This window comes from Triticum urartu, chromosome 4, assembly GCF_003073215.2.
Source record: "Triticum urartu cultivar G1812 chromosome 4, Tu2.1, whole genome shotgun sequence".
Classification (NCBI taxonomy): Eukaryota; Viridiplantae; Streptophyta; class Magnoliopsida; order Poales; family Poaceae; genus Triticum; species Triticum urartu.
Window position 1 is genome coordinate 524,293,140 of NC_053025.1, and position 18,937 is coordinate 524,312,076.

Genomic DNA, 18,937 nt, shown 5'->3' on the forward strand with positions numbered 1-18,937 from the left:
CCAAAGAAAGGAATCGATAGCGGGACTATTTTCTTTGGAAGACATTTCTTATGTTAAACAAAGATATAACATATCTCTCTGCATACCTTTGTTTATAAAACCGTATGGCCATATTGCCTTGTTTGTCGTAAACCTTTGCCCTCATAAAGGCTTTATAAAGTAGGACAAACACTCCTCGGCTCCTAGCCGAGGAGGTGGAAGCCGATGATCGGTCAACAAAGTTTTGTACAATGCGGATCCGAGCATTAATGATGTAAAGTACTTGGATACATAGAATCATTACACATAATTTGTGATTTTACTCTGGATATCGATCCTTAATTCGGCCACCCATGCCCGCATTAAGGCTCATGGGCTACTTGGCTTCGGGCTTATCATTTACTAATATTAAAGGGGCGTATCGATCCCCTGATCTGGTGTTGCCACCCGACCAGTGTCTCGGGGGCTATTGCATTGGCAATCCAGTGCAGAAAATTTAAGTGCAAAATAGTTTTCGAGGAGATTATGATCCTCAGGTTGGTCGGCCACACCCAACCTGAGTCTCAAGGACTCTGCACATCGCTTTTTGTGTCCCGAAGTATTCTGCCGAGCTAGGAGTTGATCCTCAGACCGATTTTGCAAATCAACCTGAGTCTCAGCGGCTACTGGGATCAGCAGTCTCATGTCATCCTTCAGATGCATCTCGGGTTTTAGACCGATACACACCTTGAGGGCTACTGGCTATATATCTCGGTAGAGAATAAATTGCACCAATCAAAAATATTGACAAAAAATCGGCCCATAGTCGGGGTGGTGTACCACCTCGGAAGCAATCCGGCATAAAGCTCGGGCGCCAGTGGCTGGCTCCATAGAGGGCATTCCCGGCATTAAGCTCGGCTAAACTCTTTCAACTTTTTTGAACCAAGGTGATCTATGACACCTCGGATATAGTCCGACGTTGGAGCTTGGACATAGTCCGGCGTTGGAGCTCGGATACATTCCGGCGTTGGTGCTCGTCTGCAAAAGATACCTCGAATATAGTCTGGCGTTGGAGCTCGGACGCAAGAGGACACTGCCGCCCGGAAATAACTTCAAACCCGAGGTGTGGCATAAAAATAACAAGGCATTGATAAAGGCCGAAGAATTAAATGGCTCCTGGATACCCGACGTGTTAGATCTTCAGATTTAGCTCGGCAATCCTCAAGATAGAAGATGTGAAGATTTGTTGAACCAATTTTCAAGACCGACGACCGAAGACGAAGAATAGTTCGGAAGAACCGAGGAGCGTCCCCAACTTGAAGACCGGTTCAGGGGGCTACTGACGGTGTCCTAGACTAGGGGGTACTCACCACATCATCTCCCGATCAGTTGAATTGGGCCGAGGACCCCCATGGTCGTTTACTCATGGGCCAGTTCGGACAGCCGAAGACATATACGAGGAAGATTCCACAAGACTTGGTGATGAAGACAAGGACTCCTCTTCACCAACGTATTCGACTAGGACTCTTGTTATCCTAGGCCTCTGGTATGTTATATAAGCCGAGGCCAGGCTAGTCAATAGATGATTAGGACATTACTCATCATAGTTGTAGGGTTTAGACCACAACATACGATCTTGAGGTAGATCAACTCTTGTAACACTCATATTCATCAATATCAATCAAGCAGGATGTAGGGTATTACCTCCATCAAGAGGGCCCGAACCTGGGTAAACATCGTGTCCCCTGTCTCCTGTTATCATCGATCCTTAGACGCATAGTTCGGGACCCCCTACCCGAGATCCGCCGGTTTTGACACCGACAGCTGCCATGAACGACGGTGTTGTGTTGCAGCAGCGGCGCTGTTGCGTCGGCGCAGGTCGTCTGGTGGAGGTCTGCTGTGAGATTGGGTTGTCAAGCGGAGATGGAGGCCTGCGGCGAGTGTCAGCGGCGCGGTGGCTGCAATTGGAGAGGCACTTCTATGAGTCTCCAGGGCCTCTTGCGGGATACGGCGGAGAAAGAATTTCCGGCGAGGTTCATCAGGCTCAACGTGTGGGAGAATGGGAAGAAATGGAGAAGTTCGTGGGATGCGTGGATGCGGGATGTGAGGCTGAGTAGTTGACCGAGACGCACCAGCCTGGGCGGGACCATTGGCACGTGGCACGCAGACGAGGAGGCTTGATTTCTTAGAAATCAGCCGGATGAATTAAAGAGTTTTCCTTTGGTGATTGTATGGACAGGTGCGTAACCAGTAGAGCAGATCAGTGAGTGTTGTATTTGCAGCGTGAAATCTTTTAGAACTACCCACATCGAAGAATCCTTTTTTAAAAACATTTAAAGAAAATAAAGAATACTTTTTAATAAAATTTTGTTTTTTTTTTGAAAAATATGAACTAGTATTGGAGAAATTGCTCAATTTTTTGATTTGTTACCAAAATTCAAACAGGGAAGAAAGTATGAATTTGTGAACAAATTTTGAAAAACAGGAACAATTTTCCAGTTCCCATTTTTTTCACAAACACGAACAAATTTCAAGCCAGGAACTTTCTTTAATTTCTGTTAAAATGTTGACAAAAAGGAACATTTTTTTAAAACATGAACATTTTGAACAAAAGGAATTTTTTTGCATCCTTTAACAAAATCTGAAACTCTGAACAAAATTTAAACATGTGACCCTTACGAACATTTATTGAATTTGTGAACAAAATTTGAAAATAGGAACATTTTTTGAACTTATGAACATAGTTTTTAAATATCAAAAACACTTTTTGAATTTGTGATTTTTTTTGAAACATGAACATGTTTTCAAATATGCGCACATTTTTTAGAAATCCCGAATATTTTTTGACCTTCTGAATAGTAATTAAAAAACAGGAACATGTTTTGAACTTCCAAACATTTTTTGAAATTTCAATCAAATTTGAAATTCTGAAAGAGAAAAATAGGAACAAAAAAACTAGTATAAAAAGGAATTATAAAATAAATAGAAAAAAGAGAAAAGAAAGAGAAATACAAAAAATGAAAAATGAAAAAATATGTAATGGAAAAAAGAAAATGAGAAAAACAGTTTAAGAAAAAACTGCAAATAAAAAAGTGAAAACCAATAAAAACCGCTTCAGAAACCTTCTAGAAGCTTCCCAAACCGATCAGGAAACTTCTAGGAGGTTCCCAAAAGCGGAAACTGTAGCGCGTTTTATCTCGTAACTGGGCCTGTCCACGTTATTCACTACTCCCTCCGTTTCAAAATAGATGACCCAACTTTATACTAACTTTGCACTAAAGTTAGTATAAAGTTGAGTCAACTATTTTGAAATGGAGGGAGTAGTTGTTAGCTCCCTGTGCGAAGCCTCAGCAGTTTGACTCAGCGCGCGTCGTATAGGGTTTTCCCGCTTCATGGTTTGCCCGTCAGCACGTACGACCGTTCTCGGGACCGTTAGTTTTGTTTGTTTCACCAGAGAAGATATTTTCCCCACTTGCACGGGACGGGGCAGCCTAGCTAGCAGGTTCTCGGGACCGTCAGTTTTGTTTGTTTCACCAGAGAACATATTTTCCACACTTGAAGCTAGCATGGGCCTGCAGGGAAAATGATTTCGATTGTATGGGTATAATGTGCACAAGCGTGGCCGGCACGTACTTTTCACCTGGCCGAGAATTGACCCCGTCGTACTTTTATCTGGACCACGAAATGTAAGCCAAGGACCAAATTCTACCGGGGGTTTTACCGGATTTCCGCCAGCTCCACCCAACTGGTCAGCGAGTTCCGTTCTAGACAATCATCTCTCCGTCTGCACGTCGACTTGGTCGAATCAATGGCTCTTCAACCTGACGTCTGAGTAGACTAGGTAAAAAGTTTCATTTACAGATTGCCTGGAACCAACGGAAAAGGAAATGAGCGGCACAAGAAGAGACCCAGAAATCGTACGTTTTCTTTTCTTTGGTAGCTATACTAGAAGAAATCGTACATCTCTAAATTTTACAGCTAAACTAAACAACGACGGAATGGATGTCAGGACTAATGGCGGCGTGTTTCAGTTCAGTGAAGCGAGCTGCTATTCCCGAGCAGGCTATTGGAGGAAGGGGAGCTCCTGTCGCTGAACCACCTCTCCTGGACGGACACAGGGGAGGACCCCGCCGCGCCCTTCTCCGTCTCCCGCTCAGCCACCGCCGTCGCCGGGGCAGACGTCGGCAACGCCTCGCCCCTGCCTTTGTCCGGCCCCAGCGACTTGTCCGTGCCGCGCGACGGCGCCGACGAGCAGAGCGACGACGTGGTCGACATGAACGCGGCGTCGTCCGCCGACGGCGCCCACCCGCTGACCTGTATCTGCTCCAGCTCGTCGGCGACCTCGGCCATGGACGGCCTGATCTCGCTGTGGAACGCGAGGCACCTGAAGGCCAGCTCCGCCACCTTGTGGATGGACGTGAGCGTCCACGCGTCCCGGTGCGGGTCCAGGAAGGGGTCGACGATGTCGTCCACGCAGCCCCTGCCGATCCTCTCCACGGCGAGCTGCGCCAGGTTGACCTCGCTGGGGCCCCGGCTGAAGTCGACGGCCTTCATGGCCGTGATGATCTCCACCAGCACCACGCCGAAGCTGTACACGTCGCTCTTGTCCGAGAGGTGGAAGTTCTGGTGGTACTGCGGGTCCACGTACCCCGGGGTGCCCTGCGGCGCCGTGGAGATGTGCGACGAGTCGACGGAGGTCATGCCCATCCGGGACAGCCCGAAGTCGGCCACCTTGGAGTTGTACTCGTGGTCCAGGAGGATGTTGCTGGACTTGATGTCGCGGTGGTAGATGGGCGGGTGCACCTCCGAGTGCAGGTACGCGATGGCCTTGGCGGTCTCGGCGGCCACGCGGAGGCGCACCGTCCAGGGCACGGCGGGCCGGCCGCGCTCCCGCTGCAGGTGCTGCGCCAGCGTGCCGTTGGGCATGAACTCGTAGACCAGGATCTGCTGGCCCTGCTCGATGCAGCACCCCAGGAGGCGGACCAGGTGGCGGTGGCTCACCGAGGACACCAGCTTCACCTCGTTCATGACGGAGTCCAGGCCGCCGTCGGCGTTGTCGCGGTGCTTGATCCGCTTCACGGCGACCAGGCGGTTGTCGCTGAGGCGGCCGGCGTAGACCGTGCCGTAGGCGCCCGTGCCGAGCCGGTGGTCCTCGGAGAAGCCGCTGGTGGCGCGCTCGATCTCGCGGTACGAGTAGAGCGGCACCGTGCAGTCCGCCTCCGACAGGAGCCGCTTCGTGCTCTGCTGCGACCGGATGGACGCGGAACGGCGCTTCAGCACGTGGCACACCACGCAGCCGATGCCCGTCACCATGGCTCCGAAAATTATTCCTACAGTACGTGCAGAAATGTCATCAAGAACCGATAAGGGTTTTGCAGAAAAGTTACAGAAACCTTGTATGGACCAAGAAAATGCAAATTATATTGTAGAAATGTCATCAAAAACCGATAAGGGTTTTGCAGAAAAGTTACATAAGAACGAATCCTTCCAATGATCGAACTGCTTCTGTATGAACTTTCCTTTTCTTTTGAGATGTCTGTAGGATTTCCGGAGAGTATTTTTTTCAATAGGGTCTGTTTAGGACACATTTTAGATGTGACATATGTCACTCACATCTAACCTGATGTCCACTATGTATGTGGTCTATTTTTTTTGTCGCAGTTTTTTTGTTCCTTGTTGCTGTGTTATTTGTGGGAGTTTAGAGCTTCTTTGATTCAAAGAAATTCTATAGGAATTTTGGAGGATTGAAAGCCTTTGGAATTTTTCCTACGTTTGTCCTTTGATTCATAGGATTGAATCCCATAGGAATTTTTCCAATAGAATCTTGTGTACTACATTTCATAGAAAATCTAACATCCACTCCAACCTCTTTTTACAATTCTTTTGTTTTTCCCGTGAAATCAAACACTCCTTGCTAACAACCTCCACATCGTCTTTTACGTAAGATCTGTACGTAACATCACGTATGTGTAGCATTGCTTTATTTTTTTAGCAACTTCCAGAGAGGACCTATTTTATTCTCAAAAGAGTATTTTTACATTTTAAATAACCAAGTGATACTGGGCTATGTTAAAAGCCCATCAATGAACGAACAGCCCAACCTTGCTATTTTGTGATCTAAACACTCTTATATTTCTTTACATATGGAGTAGAATATAAAATACAGCCCAGTTTCAGAAATCATATTAAACAGTACACATGCATGGTGGCCCATAATATTATTTACAGGACCGAGAGACAAATGAGCCCACATAAATGGAAAGATGGTCCTTTCTTCAGCCTAACATGTACTCGCAACAGCGGGTTTATCTCTTTCTCCAAAAAAATCTACTTTAAATTTTCGTTTTGCTTTCTTTTTGTTTTTTTCATTCCATATCCACAATCATTTTCTGAAATCTGGGAGCATCTTTTTCAACTCTATTTAAAAAAAGTAGAATAGTGTTCAAATTTAAAATTTGTTCATCAAAATCAAAAAATGTTCATCAAGTTCAAAAAATAATGATGAATTTTTTAAAATTGCTCATCATATCAAAAAATGCAGGTCAAATTCAAAATTCGTTCATTTATTTCAAAATGAACAAAATGTTCATCATTTCTTTAATTTTTATATTTTCAAAATGTTCATCATCTCTTTAATTTTTATATTTTCAAAATGTTCATTAAAACCGAAAGGGCTGCAGTTTTGCAGAAAAGTTACAGAGACCTTGTACGGACAAAAAATGCAAATTATATTAGAGTGAATGTTGGAATATTATGAAATTTCATGAGACATAAGAACAAATTCTTCCCATGATCGAACTGCTTCCGTGCGAATTTTCCTTTTCTTTTGAGATATCTGTACGATTTTAAATTTTCGTTTGTCCTTCTTGTTGTTCTTTTCGTTCCATATTCACAAACATTTTCTGAAATTTGGGAACATCCTTTTCAAATCTATTTTAAAATCAAATAGTTTTTCAAATTCAACTTTTGTTCATCAAATTCAAAAAATGTTCATCAAGTTCAAAAAATGATGATGAATTTTCTAACAAAATTCATCATACTAAAAAATGTAGGTCAAATTCAAAATGTGTACCTTAATTTCACCACAAATTCACTAAAAATAAAATGTGTTCATCAATTTCGAAAAATAATTCATTGAATTTAAAATTTTATCATCAAATATAAAACAAATTCTAAAAATGTTCATCCAAAATTCAAATTGTGTACATAAAAATAAAAAATGGGCATCCAAAAATAAATTTGTTTATCAAAATACAAAAAATGTCCATCGAAACTAAAAAAATGTTCATTGCTTCAGAAATTATGAATTTTTTTCTGAATTAAAGCACATTTTTTTGTATTCGTGGCATTTTTTGAAATTCTAAAGTTTTTTTTCGAATCCTGAACTTTCCTAAAGAAGCAAAAAAAACAGAAAACGAAAAGAAACGAAAAAAATAGGGGAATGCCGTCTGAAACCTGGCCGGCCCAAGGTCGCCGTCTGATAGAGGGGGGCCATTTTGGGTAAGGTTCAAGGTTTTAAAACCTTCCCAGGCCGGTTTTTCTTTCTTTTTACGCTTTTTTATTTTCCTTTCTTTTTCGTTTACGTTTTAGCGTTTATTTTTTTCTTTTTACATGTTCATTTTCTGTTTTACTTTTATTTTTTTTCTTGTTCATTTTCGAACATTTTTCTATTTTTGTGAACATTTTTTAAAGCACAAAAACAAATTGAATTCGTAAAAAAATCTATTTGATCGCGAACATTTTTTCAAATTCACAAACATTTTCCAATTTTTTGGTTCTTATTTTTTGCTGAACATTTAAAATAACCTGGATCATTTCTTAATCCACAATAATGTATTCAAAATCCTGAACATCTGTTAGAATTCCTGAACATTTTTCAAAATCATAAACCTTTTTTGAATATGGGAACTTTTTTTCAATTCCAAGACCATTTTTTGAATTCAAAAACATTTGTCGAACTTGGAAACACCTTTTGAATTTGAGAACAATTTTTGAAAACTTGGGAACATTTTTTGATATTCAAGTTTTTTTAATACCAACCATTTTTTGAAATTCAGGAGTGTTTAAACCCCGAACAATTTAATTGAAGCAAAAAGGCAGAAGATAACAAAAAGAAATAAAAAAACAGGATCACCCGCCGCTCATACGGGTTGGCCCAAAAGCACACGCTCGTGTAGCGGGGGGTGCGCGCTCGGTCGCTACCCAGCAACCCGTGCGCGAAATAGGAGGTCCCGTTGAAAACATGCACACAATATAAGCATAATTGGTTTGGTGCCAAGAATTGGCATGCCAATGTTTGGCATTGTGCCAAATATTGGCTACTACTTGGTTGGTTACCGAGTCATCTTACCATCTCACAGAAAATTGCCAATAGTTGGCAAGCGTTGGTATTGCCAACATTTGGCTAGCCAAATATTGGGAGCAAACCAATCCTATTCTATGTGAGTGGATGACATTTGTGTTGCACGATGGTAGCCACTTGTACAACTTTTCTTTTTAGTAGCTACGATAGAGCTTTTCTTTCTTATTGTAGCCTTGATCAGTTCTAAACTTTCAACCGGTGAGACATTTCTGAGGATTGTATAGTGGCAGTGCCAAAAAAGCAATCTAAAAAATAAATAATGTAGCTTTCTTAAGTTTTATATCAGCTTATAAGATGCATGAGCAAGTTACCTGCCATGATAAGACCAACGAGGACGATCTTGCCACAATCTCTTGATAGGTAATTCGAGCGATCGCACTTGGACTTGGAAACTGTAACCATTGGACACACAGGTGTAAGATTGACGAGAAGAGGGAAAAAGGGAGTAGCAATGATATCAAGAGTCTGACTTCATACATTATTTAGCAATTTCAACATAATTTAAGCGGCAATTTGAAGAACTCCTTTCATAACATTACATTGACATGCATGCAAAAATAAAATATTCCAAGGCCAACCGCCTGCTAACGAGCTAGTTAACTACTCATTTACTCTCGCCGGCAGATCTCAAATATCAGATTACGTTAAACTTCACGCAATTTTATTCAGTGATCAAAAGTTAACTCAGCTATCAATAGATACTTGCTGGTCAACAAAGATTAATATTTTGCAAAGTAATTTTTTTTGACCAATTTCAATGTATGTATTCCACCACATTCTGTATTGCACGTGAGAACCTCCTGAGAAAATTCAGTGATGCATGATTTTTACAGTATGAAATGCAAGATGATTATTTTCATTAAAAAGAAAAAGAATGGCTAACCCCAGGCATCGGCCAGGTGATATTTCACCCGATCGATATCCTCATCCACCATCCCACTTTAAGTGGCAAATCTAGGAATACATATCATACCCATACGCAACATCATTGCAGTGTTTACCACCACACTCGTAAAAACTCATTCAACAATAATGCAGCATTTCAAACACGCCACATAGCAAAAGTTATATGTATGCAAAAATCTCCGTTCGTTGAAACAAAAGCGTAGAAAATTTGCTACCATACTCGTAATATATAAAAAGACTAACCTAAGCAACATATGTGAACAACACATACAACAACGAAGGAACACATTTGCAACATCAAAACAATTTGTTCCTTTTTTCAAGATGAAGGTGTGTATGCAACAAACGACATATGTGCTTGCATGCATGTCAAAAATATCTAGGCAACATAATAAAATCTCTAATTCACTAACCTCTCGCAATTAACAATGGAGACACCACCCTTCCTAGATCCTAGATCGCCGGAGCCCCAAGAGCTAAGTCACGCAACCCGGTACCCACTCCCCATACTCACAATGCCTTCCCAACATTGGTGCTGCAAAGTCGCAATGTGGTCATCCATGAAGTGCTGGAGGCACTTGAGTGGAGGAAAACCTGGGGAGTTGGCCGACCGATGGTCAATTCGATCGATCATTTTCTAAAAATAACATGGAGAGCTGGCCGAGAAACGAGTGCAATCCGCACGTGTTGACAATGCAATAAGACGCAACAACAAAAAGCACCATCTAAACACCCAAAAGTGATGATTCCCGCTGCTGCTCTCCATGCAGAGGCCGGAGGTTATCCTCCTTTTGAACCAGCACGCCACGAGGTCCCGGTGCCGTTTGCGACGCCTAACATCTCGCCGGCTAACGGGCGAGGGAGAAACGTGAGGGAATTCAGCAATGTGCGTTTTAGTCGACAGTGTGAAACGTAAATGGCTACCAAGAAAGGGGGCGGAGCCACCTTATCCGTGAGGTTTTTTTTGTCAGAGAAGTCGGTGGGCAGAGCCTTTCGCGGCTCCATTGAACATGTGGGTGACACAACCAAAGAACCAAGGGATATGATCAATTCCTGCCCGTCTGTCTTCAAGGTGCCAATGGTCCACAATTCTAGGTGCGCAGCCGACGCCGCGGATTGTTAGTTGCGTGGTCAACGAGAGCGAAGGCGTAGAGTAATGGCTAGTCTGTCCGTCTAGCTCGCACAACTTGACTCGCTAAATGGAGAAGGAAAACAAACGATGAAAGAAATACTCGTTGTGGTGTGTGTGATGAAGCACTGACCTTCCCGGCAACCGGCGCCGTCGACGAAGCCGTCGCCCTCGAGCCCCTCCGGGCACTCGCACCGGAACGCCTCCCGCCTCGCCGTCGTCGCGTTGAACTGGGTGCAGGTGGCTCTGGGGGCGCAGCCGCACCGCCCCGGCACCCACCAGTCCAGCTCCAGCGCTTCGAGCAGCAGCGACGGCCCCTGCGCGTCCGAGTAGCTCACCGCCGTCACCAGCCCGGTGCAGTTGGACCTGAGCACCTCGCTCTTGTTCAGAAAATGGTGGCCGCTGGTGGTGTTGGAAGGGGGCAGGATGCAGCGGATGGGCTCGTTGGCGGTGCAGTTGGACGTGGTTCGGTTGATGTAGTCGCTGCTGCAGTTTCTGATGCGGTCAGCCTCGGAGCTGCTGCATGACCTGACGACGAGCCCGTTCCGGGAGGAGGGCGCGTAGCTGTCCGAGAAGAGCGCCGCGACGGACGCATTGAACGAGCGAGCGCAGTCGGGCTGCAGGTTGAGGGTGAGCGCGCGCGGCGTGACGTTGCGCACGAGCAGGCCCAGCTCCGGCGCGCCGCCGAGCCACGCGGCGCCGACGCCGTCGGCCCCGACGTGGCAGCCGAGGCGTACGGTGCAGCCGCTGGAGAAGCCGAACGGGTACGGCAGCGTCATGCGGCCGCAGCTCCGCACGCAGCTCCCGTTGCCTCCGCCGGCCGCGGCCGCCGCGTGCAGCAGCACGGCCGCCAGCAGCGGCAGCAGCAGCAGCGCCGCGCACCGCATCTCCGTAGCTAGCTGCCTTAGCTTATCCTACTCCCGAGCTCCGAGCACGGCGTCCCTCTCATCTTAGATTTGTTCCTATAGCTAGTCAAGCGAGCTTGGTGCTGCTGCTAGCTGCGGCGCAGGGAAGGAAAGGAAAGGAAGGCGCGCGCGGCAGCACAATGGCTTGATGGTGTCTGTGGTGGTGCGCGCGCTTGCGTCCCCGCCGCGTCGGCTGTCATTTTTGCTGGTTCATTGCAGTGGAATTTTCCGCATTGAAAGCCGAGACCAACGACCAACCTACTCCTACTGCTCCTGCTGTGCTGCCCCATCCCGCACTGCACACACAAACACACTGGCACGCAGCTCATCACTATCCCGTCTACTCTAGCTAGGCCCAGAGAGAGAATCCAAGTAATCACTCCAGCAGTCCATCCTCCCGTCTCGCCTCCTCGCCGTCATGGGAATGCGGGGCCGTACGTCGTCGTCGTCGTCCGCCCGCCGCTCACGGGCGCCCGTTCCCACCACAGGCACAGTCACGGTTAGCTTGTTACATTCTGCATCGGTGATCCCTCCACCGTGGCCGCGCAGGCGTGGACCGGAGACCTCGACCTCGGCCTCGGGTAGCCGCCAGCTAGCCGTCCCACCCTCTCCACACGCTGCGCCCACTTGCCGTGCGCCGCATGCCAACGCATGGAAAAATCCCGGGCGGGCCAAACGACGACCCGGGGTCCGACGACGCAAGGCATGCAACTGGTCGTTTTCTTGTCCGGGAAACGGGTAGTGGAAGTGCGCACGTATGCCCGTGGCCTTAGATTAAGAGAGGGGACGTGACCTCACAGGGTTTTCAGGATTAGGAGAAGCTAGTTTAGTGGCACCACGTACTAGGGGCGGCTAGAGGCACCCTAATCACGTAGGATGGTGGAGACACCCACCTAACCGTGCAACTATCTGCTTCATAATGCAGTTTAATTTGCTGTAGGGGGACTAATTAATCAAGGTCAACCTACTCTACGGTGCTGATGAGCAGCTAATGGATGGGCTGTGCAGTATTCAACGAGGTTGATGCTGCTATTGCAAGCCACGCTACTCCATAATTTAAATTAGTTGATTTGATTGACTGACTATACATATATCATATTTTTCAGCTGCCTTAGAGGAGAAAATTTGATCACAAAATAAGAGGAAAACATGTTGCCAAAAGAAAAGTAGGAGGAAAACAAACAAATGTACACTGCCGACAAGCTTGAATACCTTTTCAACCATACCTGGATAACCTGTCCCTGATAGCATTAGTTATCCCCCAAGAAACGGCCTTGGATCCTGATTAGCGGCGGCTTCCACTTTCCACACCGGCCAAAGTTCCGAGTTCCGCTCGTCGCTGCAGTCAACAGCTACAGCTTGCATCCGCCAAATCAGCACGAAAAAGGAGATCAGATAGCGGGGGGCCCACACACAAAGTTCCATCAAAATCAGCTGCTCGTCTGTAGTAATAATATTGGAAGTAACACAGTAAGGATGCAATTAATTCCGACGTTTTGCGGAAGGTTACAGCGGGAAGGAAAACAGTGACATCCCTGCCAATTTGCTCATGAGAGCCTCTGGTCCACTAGCAGTTGCTTGACTCTAGTTGGCAAGTTGGATGCAGTTATTCGGCATCGCTTTCAACCCTACACAAGCAAGAACCAGAAATACTGGAATCTGGTTTCATTCATCTTCCACCGGAATGCTTCTCTGACACTATTGTTCATCCGACAATGATTCATGTGGTTTTATAAACAAGCAAAACTGTAATACATGAGTATCGATATGATATAACAGTTCACCAAAGGTGTGACCACTTCAGTATTTCTCAAGAAATTGCAACCTCAGATTTAGCAGGTAGTAATATACATCACAGTGATTCTGAACATGAATCTCCTCTCATTACATGTATCAAAAGGTATGGTGTGTGGACCTCAGATTTCCAGTATCGTTCTTATCTGCTCAGGCGAATGCTTGACCAACGATCTTGGGTCAGGATAACAGTTCTTTGGATCCATCACCGCCCTGTAAATGAGCTCGTAAGCTTCTGCTAGGGCTCTCGCCAAACCGTAGCACGCGTCTGAGCGTAACCTTGGAACCTGCAGCTGCTCGAATTCCGGCAAGGAGCCTTCTGTTCCAGTCACAATACCATAGAATGCCTTCAAGCATTCCAGAAGCATTTGTGGTGATGTCTCCACGACATCTGCCAGAGGTCTTGCATCGTCATTGCCGTCAGTGGAGCTGTAGTTCTTTAGGTATGGCATCTTACTTGACAATCCACATTTACTGAGAATGCTATCAGCTTCTTTATCTACTAAGGCACGCGTGTGTGTTTCGATCATAGAGCGAAGGTTGTTAACATAGCTTGTAGCAACCTCCTGATCCATCAGTGGTTCCTCAATAGCTGATAAGCAGTTGATGAGGTAAACTTTGGACGAAGATTCACCACTCTGTACATTGCATGGCATCATGTAAGGAAAAGTACTGAAATTACTTGGATGTAAGCAAATGTCTACAAGTTGATTTGCACAGCTGAAGCGAGCTAGTCTACCCAGTCAAAGGCTTAAAGCAAAAAGGTTTCTGATCCGAGCATAAAAAATCACAGTTTCTTTAATCTGATCAGTGCCCAAAAGGTTATGAAATAAAATTGAACACAAAGGCAATCATGAAATCCACAACACCGGCTGTTTTTCATAAAGCCAGTTATATTTTTATTCTGGGACCATAAGGCGAGTACTAAGGAATGCAAATTGGGATTGCATGCCTATCAGTATATGTAGGATCAGCTTGTCAATTACTAAATCATAAGTGTTTCCCATGTCTAATAGTGCTAGCCACAAAATGATTGGAAGTGTTTGATCTTATCCATCTCTGCCCCGCTAGTTGTCTCCTCTTTTTTCTCTACAGTTTGCACTAACAAAGGTGCCAGTTTCACTGTTGCAGCTACAGGGAACTTTCTGAAATTTCTTGACTTGTACCATCTGTATTTTACTAGTCTAGTAACTGTATAGTGTGTGGTGGTGACTGGCAACAGAAAGAAAAAAGGCAGTCTGTTTTACTAGTTCAGTTCATGACCAGAACAAAAGTACAAAGGTTGCTCCACAATAGTCACAGGTCCAAGGGATTCACATTACGATGCACGTGGCAAACAAAAAGAATTATGCTACTAACCAGGACCGATGTAGATGATTTCTTTGATAGAATAGCATCAACTGAGATTGAATCTCTCTTACTTCCCATAGGTTCAGAACTAGTTCTACCACGCCGTGCAAGTGCACCTTTTGACTTTTGTGCCTCTGCGGCTTGCTCACACATCTGAAGAGTAGGTCAGGAAGTCAGGATTAGCACTAACAGTACCACATGTAAATGAGGACTCCCTATAAACCACAATGCAGATAACATCACATTCTGTGGTAACAAGAATAAAGATATAACAAAACTACTTGTAAAAGAGAAGAACAGCAAATATGGAACACCTTTTGAACCGATAGCGCATGTCATCTGTAGTAACTGGCTCCACTAGAACATACTAATATATTAGTTTCTACAAATCACAGGTACTGATGCAATGCAAAATGTGTAAAACGTACACACCTGTTATTTCATATTAGGTGCAGTCTAGCGTTACTTTATACTATATGATTACCCAATAAAACATCCACATGGAACAGCACCAAAAACTTCTAGAATGAAATGAAATGTTTTGGAAGTGACACTAAAACACATAATTACTTTGGAGATATTAAGCAATTGTGTAATACTGATAGCTTGCTTGAACTGAAGATAACTTGATGGTGAATACAGACACTGAAATACTGCTAGTTTCAAGAATTGTCCCATAACATCACAGTAGACATAGAGGATAGGAAGATAAATCCTATTATTACAAAAATAATAATACAGAGTGCTCAGTGGATACTGGATAGGATAACAATTCAAAATTGCACCAAGGATAAAAATTAGTCAGATCGAGCAATAAATTTTCAGCTTGCCGGACATGCTTTTTAGACATCTGTACAAACTAAGTACACCGAATGCAGAAAGCTCACCTGAATTATAGGATCCAGTATTGCAGAAATGACTGGATCAAAGTTTAACCCTTTTCCAGAGGCAGAAACCATCATGCTATTGTAGGTACTTATGAGCTCAAGCAACAGAGAAACTCCCTCCCTCACTGCTGGCGGGGGAGAGAGGTCAACCGCAACAAGTGGAGGATATCGCAATAACTTTTCTCCACGGCTCTTCAGGATGTTGAAGAATGTCCGCTGTGTTGCATCTCTAAGTGACCATATTGTATTGCACAATGATGTGTCTACACCCAGCAGTTCTGATATCTAGAATAGAAAAGGACCATGTGTGAACTGAATAAATCTTAGCTTTACTAAATGGCCAGAACTAGAATTTCAGACTCACCGTGTAACCATAAAACTCCAGGGTATTACTAAGTTTGTAAGAAACTATCAGACTTGGTTGTGACTGCAGAACTTGCTCAACTCGAACTTTAAACGGTCGGCATGCCCCTTCAAATATTCTATCGAGAACAAAAGTGAAATCAGATTCTCCTTTGGATGAATCACCTTCTCTTACAGAATGACGACGATTAGCTGGACCACTGTCACTTATTGCATCCGGATCAAGCAGCGCAGCTATAAGCTCTCTTTCAGATGCAAGTGCCTTCAAACATTAAAACCAGAAGTTCAGAAAGGCTAAAGGACTATCTTTAAGTTGCAGATGAATGATGCATATGTGTGCATGTTATTTGAAAGGGAATTTATTTAACAAACATTAATTAGCTCATTGCATACTGACTATTAACAAGGATAGACCAAGGAAATCACCTGATGCAGCCATCCCAGCATATCGCCTACATAACGAAGAGGATCATGAGCATGCACTTCTATTGGCCTTGGGAGCCCTCCGGGTCCACCTCTAGTAAGAGCACTTATGAACCGCCTGAATAAGGCATGATGCCTCATATTGGCAACCTATGGATGTGGACAACTAAACTATCAGACACCATTTGAATTAACTGCAACTTTACTGTGTATAGAAGGTAAACTCAGGTATCATGACTATTTACAAGGCATGGCATACCTCTTCTGCGCAGTACTTGAACAGAACAGGCCTTTCCTTCAGGCACCGAACAGCCTTCTTCAAAAGTTCACTTACTTCAGGATTATCAGTATCACCTAGTTTTTTACACTCAACTTGAACCCACCTGATGACAGGGAAATTTGAATTACGACACTTCAACATAAAACATCAATTGATGATATTATATAGAACACAGCACAATAACAAATTCGAGCAAGGTATTTGGCAACAGTTCATTCAACAGTACTTATCATGAGAACTTAATTATTTTTCAGAGTGCCTAATGAATGAAGTCAAGTACAGATGAACGTTGAACACTAGCTTTACAACAGTAGGTAAGGTCAAATTAGAGCACAAAACAAGAATTACAAAGTTAAAAAAAACAGCCAAAGGAAATGTTAGGGTACCATATTGTCAGTAGCAGTAAAAGCAATCAAAAGCGGTGAGTGGAAATATATCTCCAATATGCAGTAAAAAATAAAGACATCTAATGTAAGGAAAAGGAACAGCAAAAGATTAGATGACTATAGAAAGATAGCCAGTACCTGCATAATCTTTCATAAGCTCCTTCTTGGTACACGGACATCATATCCATAAGTTCCAAACCAGCACGCTGAATAAATATAAAATAGGGCATTAACACAAATATTCTATGGAATCAGCTATTAGAAGCAGGTTCCCAGTGTCAAAGCGTCTAGTTCTTGGTGGAGTGTAGGGTCATATCCTTACGGGCCCATTCGGGTTGCAGGGCTTTTTTAGGATTCCAATAGGATTTTTTCCTGAATATGGCATTCATTTCATAGGAATGGAGGAACTAAGATTCCTTAGGATTGTGTCCATATTGGCCTAATTTCTGAGGATTCTTAGCATTATGTGAGACCTCATGGAAAATTCCTAAAGATTGGAGTGGACAGGGCATCCAAATCTTTTACTTTTCCTATTGCTTTGATCTGGAAATCTCGTAAACCAAATGAGCCCTACATAATTTGAGCAGACCATGTACATGCCAGTAAATGGATTAATAGAACTCCATACTTCCGAAAATACAAAACTAAAAAAATCAAATTAAGATATCCTATTAACTGCTTTCACCCGAGGAAGAGCCTATTTATGACAGACAGCTGAAAAACCATTCTTCTAATTGGGTTGACTGGCAAGACAAAATGTTGATGTTGCTGTGATCTCGAAAATTAAGGCAAGAAAAAATCTGAAGGACAAAGTGAAAGTACCTGGTGGTGTGTTCGCAGCAGAACCTTGCAGTTCGAATGGATTTCTTGGACATGCAGTAGTGCCTTAAAGAATTTCTCATCTATATCTTCTTCCCGGAGTGCATGTATCTATTAAACATAAGGTTCTGTGAATAAACATACTCCAGATTGTCGTGCCACTAAATGGGCAAGACATCATACCATAGCAACCAAAGAATCATTGGAACAACTGATTTCGTTTAAGTAGAGAGTAGTACCTCTTCATTTGAAAGTTGGTAATCCCGCAGGAAACATGATACAATTTCTTGGCGCTGAGTGATAACCTCAAGTTCTTGTTGCAACCTCTCCGTTGTGCTGATGATATCCCCTGTACTTGCACTACAGCTGCTCAATGCTTCCTCAATCCTAACACAATGGTGGTGAATAGCATTCAAGTTAAACCGGTTGATCCTGGTAGAAACCTTTTGCATCTACAGCTTAACATTATCTATATTTACTCCAATGTCTTAGTTAGGACCAATAATTAACTGCAGGTCTACATCTAAACTCACAAATGTTGCAGGTTTTACGGTCTCCGTTGTACTGAAAACATGTGTTCACACAATGTGACAATTCCCCTAAATCTACAGGTTTGAGCTGAACCTAGTGCAAAAAATATCAGAAAATGAACTAAGGTTCCATTTCCAGGCAGGCGGAGCAAAAGAGCAAAATGCCAGAATGGACTCACTTCTTCCAGGAATCGTCCAGCGCGTGCACTTCCCCCTCGACGCGATCCAACGCCTGCACGCGAACAATAGAAGGAAAACGAGCAATCAGGTACCAATCGACCAACGGACGACGTGCGGAGGAGAGGCGGGCAGCAATGCGGCAAGAGCGCGCACCTTCTGAGCGGGGAGGGAGGCGTCGAGGAAGTGGCGATTGATGGCGAGCGCGCGCTGCTCGACGGAGGACTTGAGGTTGCGCCGCGCCTGCGGGGTGTTGTGCTCGTAGAAGGTGGAGAGCGCGCCCAGAGAGGCCAGCAGATCTGGGCTGTCCGTCCGCGTCTCGAGCACCTTCTTCAGCTTCCGGGACACCCCCGGCGCCAGCGCCGCCGCCATCCTGCCCCGCTTGGCCGCCGCCCGGACGCTGCGCGCAACGCCGCCGAGTTCGCGATCTCAATTCGAAGGTGATCTTCCCCTCCGTCCTCCCTTCCCTTCGGCTGAGGAGTTTGGCGATGGCCGTCTGGGATCTGGGGGAGGTGAGGCTTCCGCCGTGCCGCCGTGGGTCTGTCAGTGTTGGTTTGAAGGCAGGCTCACTTAGAGCTCACAAGAAGCCCGGCAAGTAAGTGGGCTTGCACCACCCACAGATGGGCCACAATTCTCGGTTCACACTTATTTTTTCCTACCACTGTCAC

At 44.6% G+C, this 18,937-nt stretch overlaps 2 protein-coding genes across 2 annotated transcripts; both read right to left on the reverse strand.

Moving 5' to 3' along the window:
* Positions 1 to 3,863: 3,863 nt before the first annotated feature.
* Positions 3,864 to 11,656, reverse strand: LOC125552429 (wall-associated receptor kinase-like 14). The gene is made up of 3 exons (XM_048715982.1): positions 10,489 to 11,656; positions 8,632 to 8,712; positions 3,864 to 5,288 (listed from the first exon to the last, which is right to left on the reverse strand). The coding sequence occupies exons 1-3, from the start codon at positions 11,240 to 11,242 to the stop codon at positions 3,991 to 3,993; spliced, it is 2,133 nt and encodes a 710-aa protein (XP_048571939.1). The 5' UTR covers positions 11,243 to 11,656; the 3' UTR covers positions 3,864 to 3,990.
* Positions 11,657 to 12,964: 1,308 nt separating this feature from the next.
* LOC125552431 (conserved oligomeric Golgi complex subunit 6) lies at positions 12,965 to 18,812 on the reverse strand. The gene is made up of 11 exons (XM_048715983.1): positions 18,426 to 18,812; positions 18,272 to 18,324; positions 17,802 to 17,949; positions 17,566 to 17,673; positions 16,882 to 16,949; positions 16,337 to 16,460; positions 16,081 to 16,227; positions 15,656 to 15,916; positions 15,292 to 15,576; positions 14,414 to 14,557; positions 12,965 to 13,692 (listed from the first exon to the last, which is right to left on the reverse strand). Exons 1-11 carry the CDS (start codon positions 18,639 to 18,641, stop codon positions 13,177 to 13,179), a joined length of 2,070 nt encoding a protein of 689 aa, XP_048571940.1. The 5' UTR covers positions 18,642 to 18,812; the 3' UTR covers positions 12,965 to 13,176.
* Positions 18,813 to 18,937: the final 125 nt, after the last annotated feature.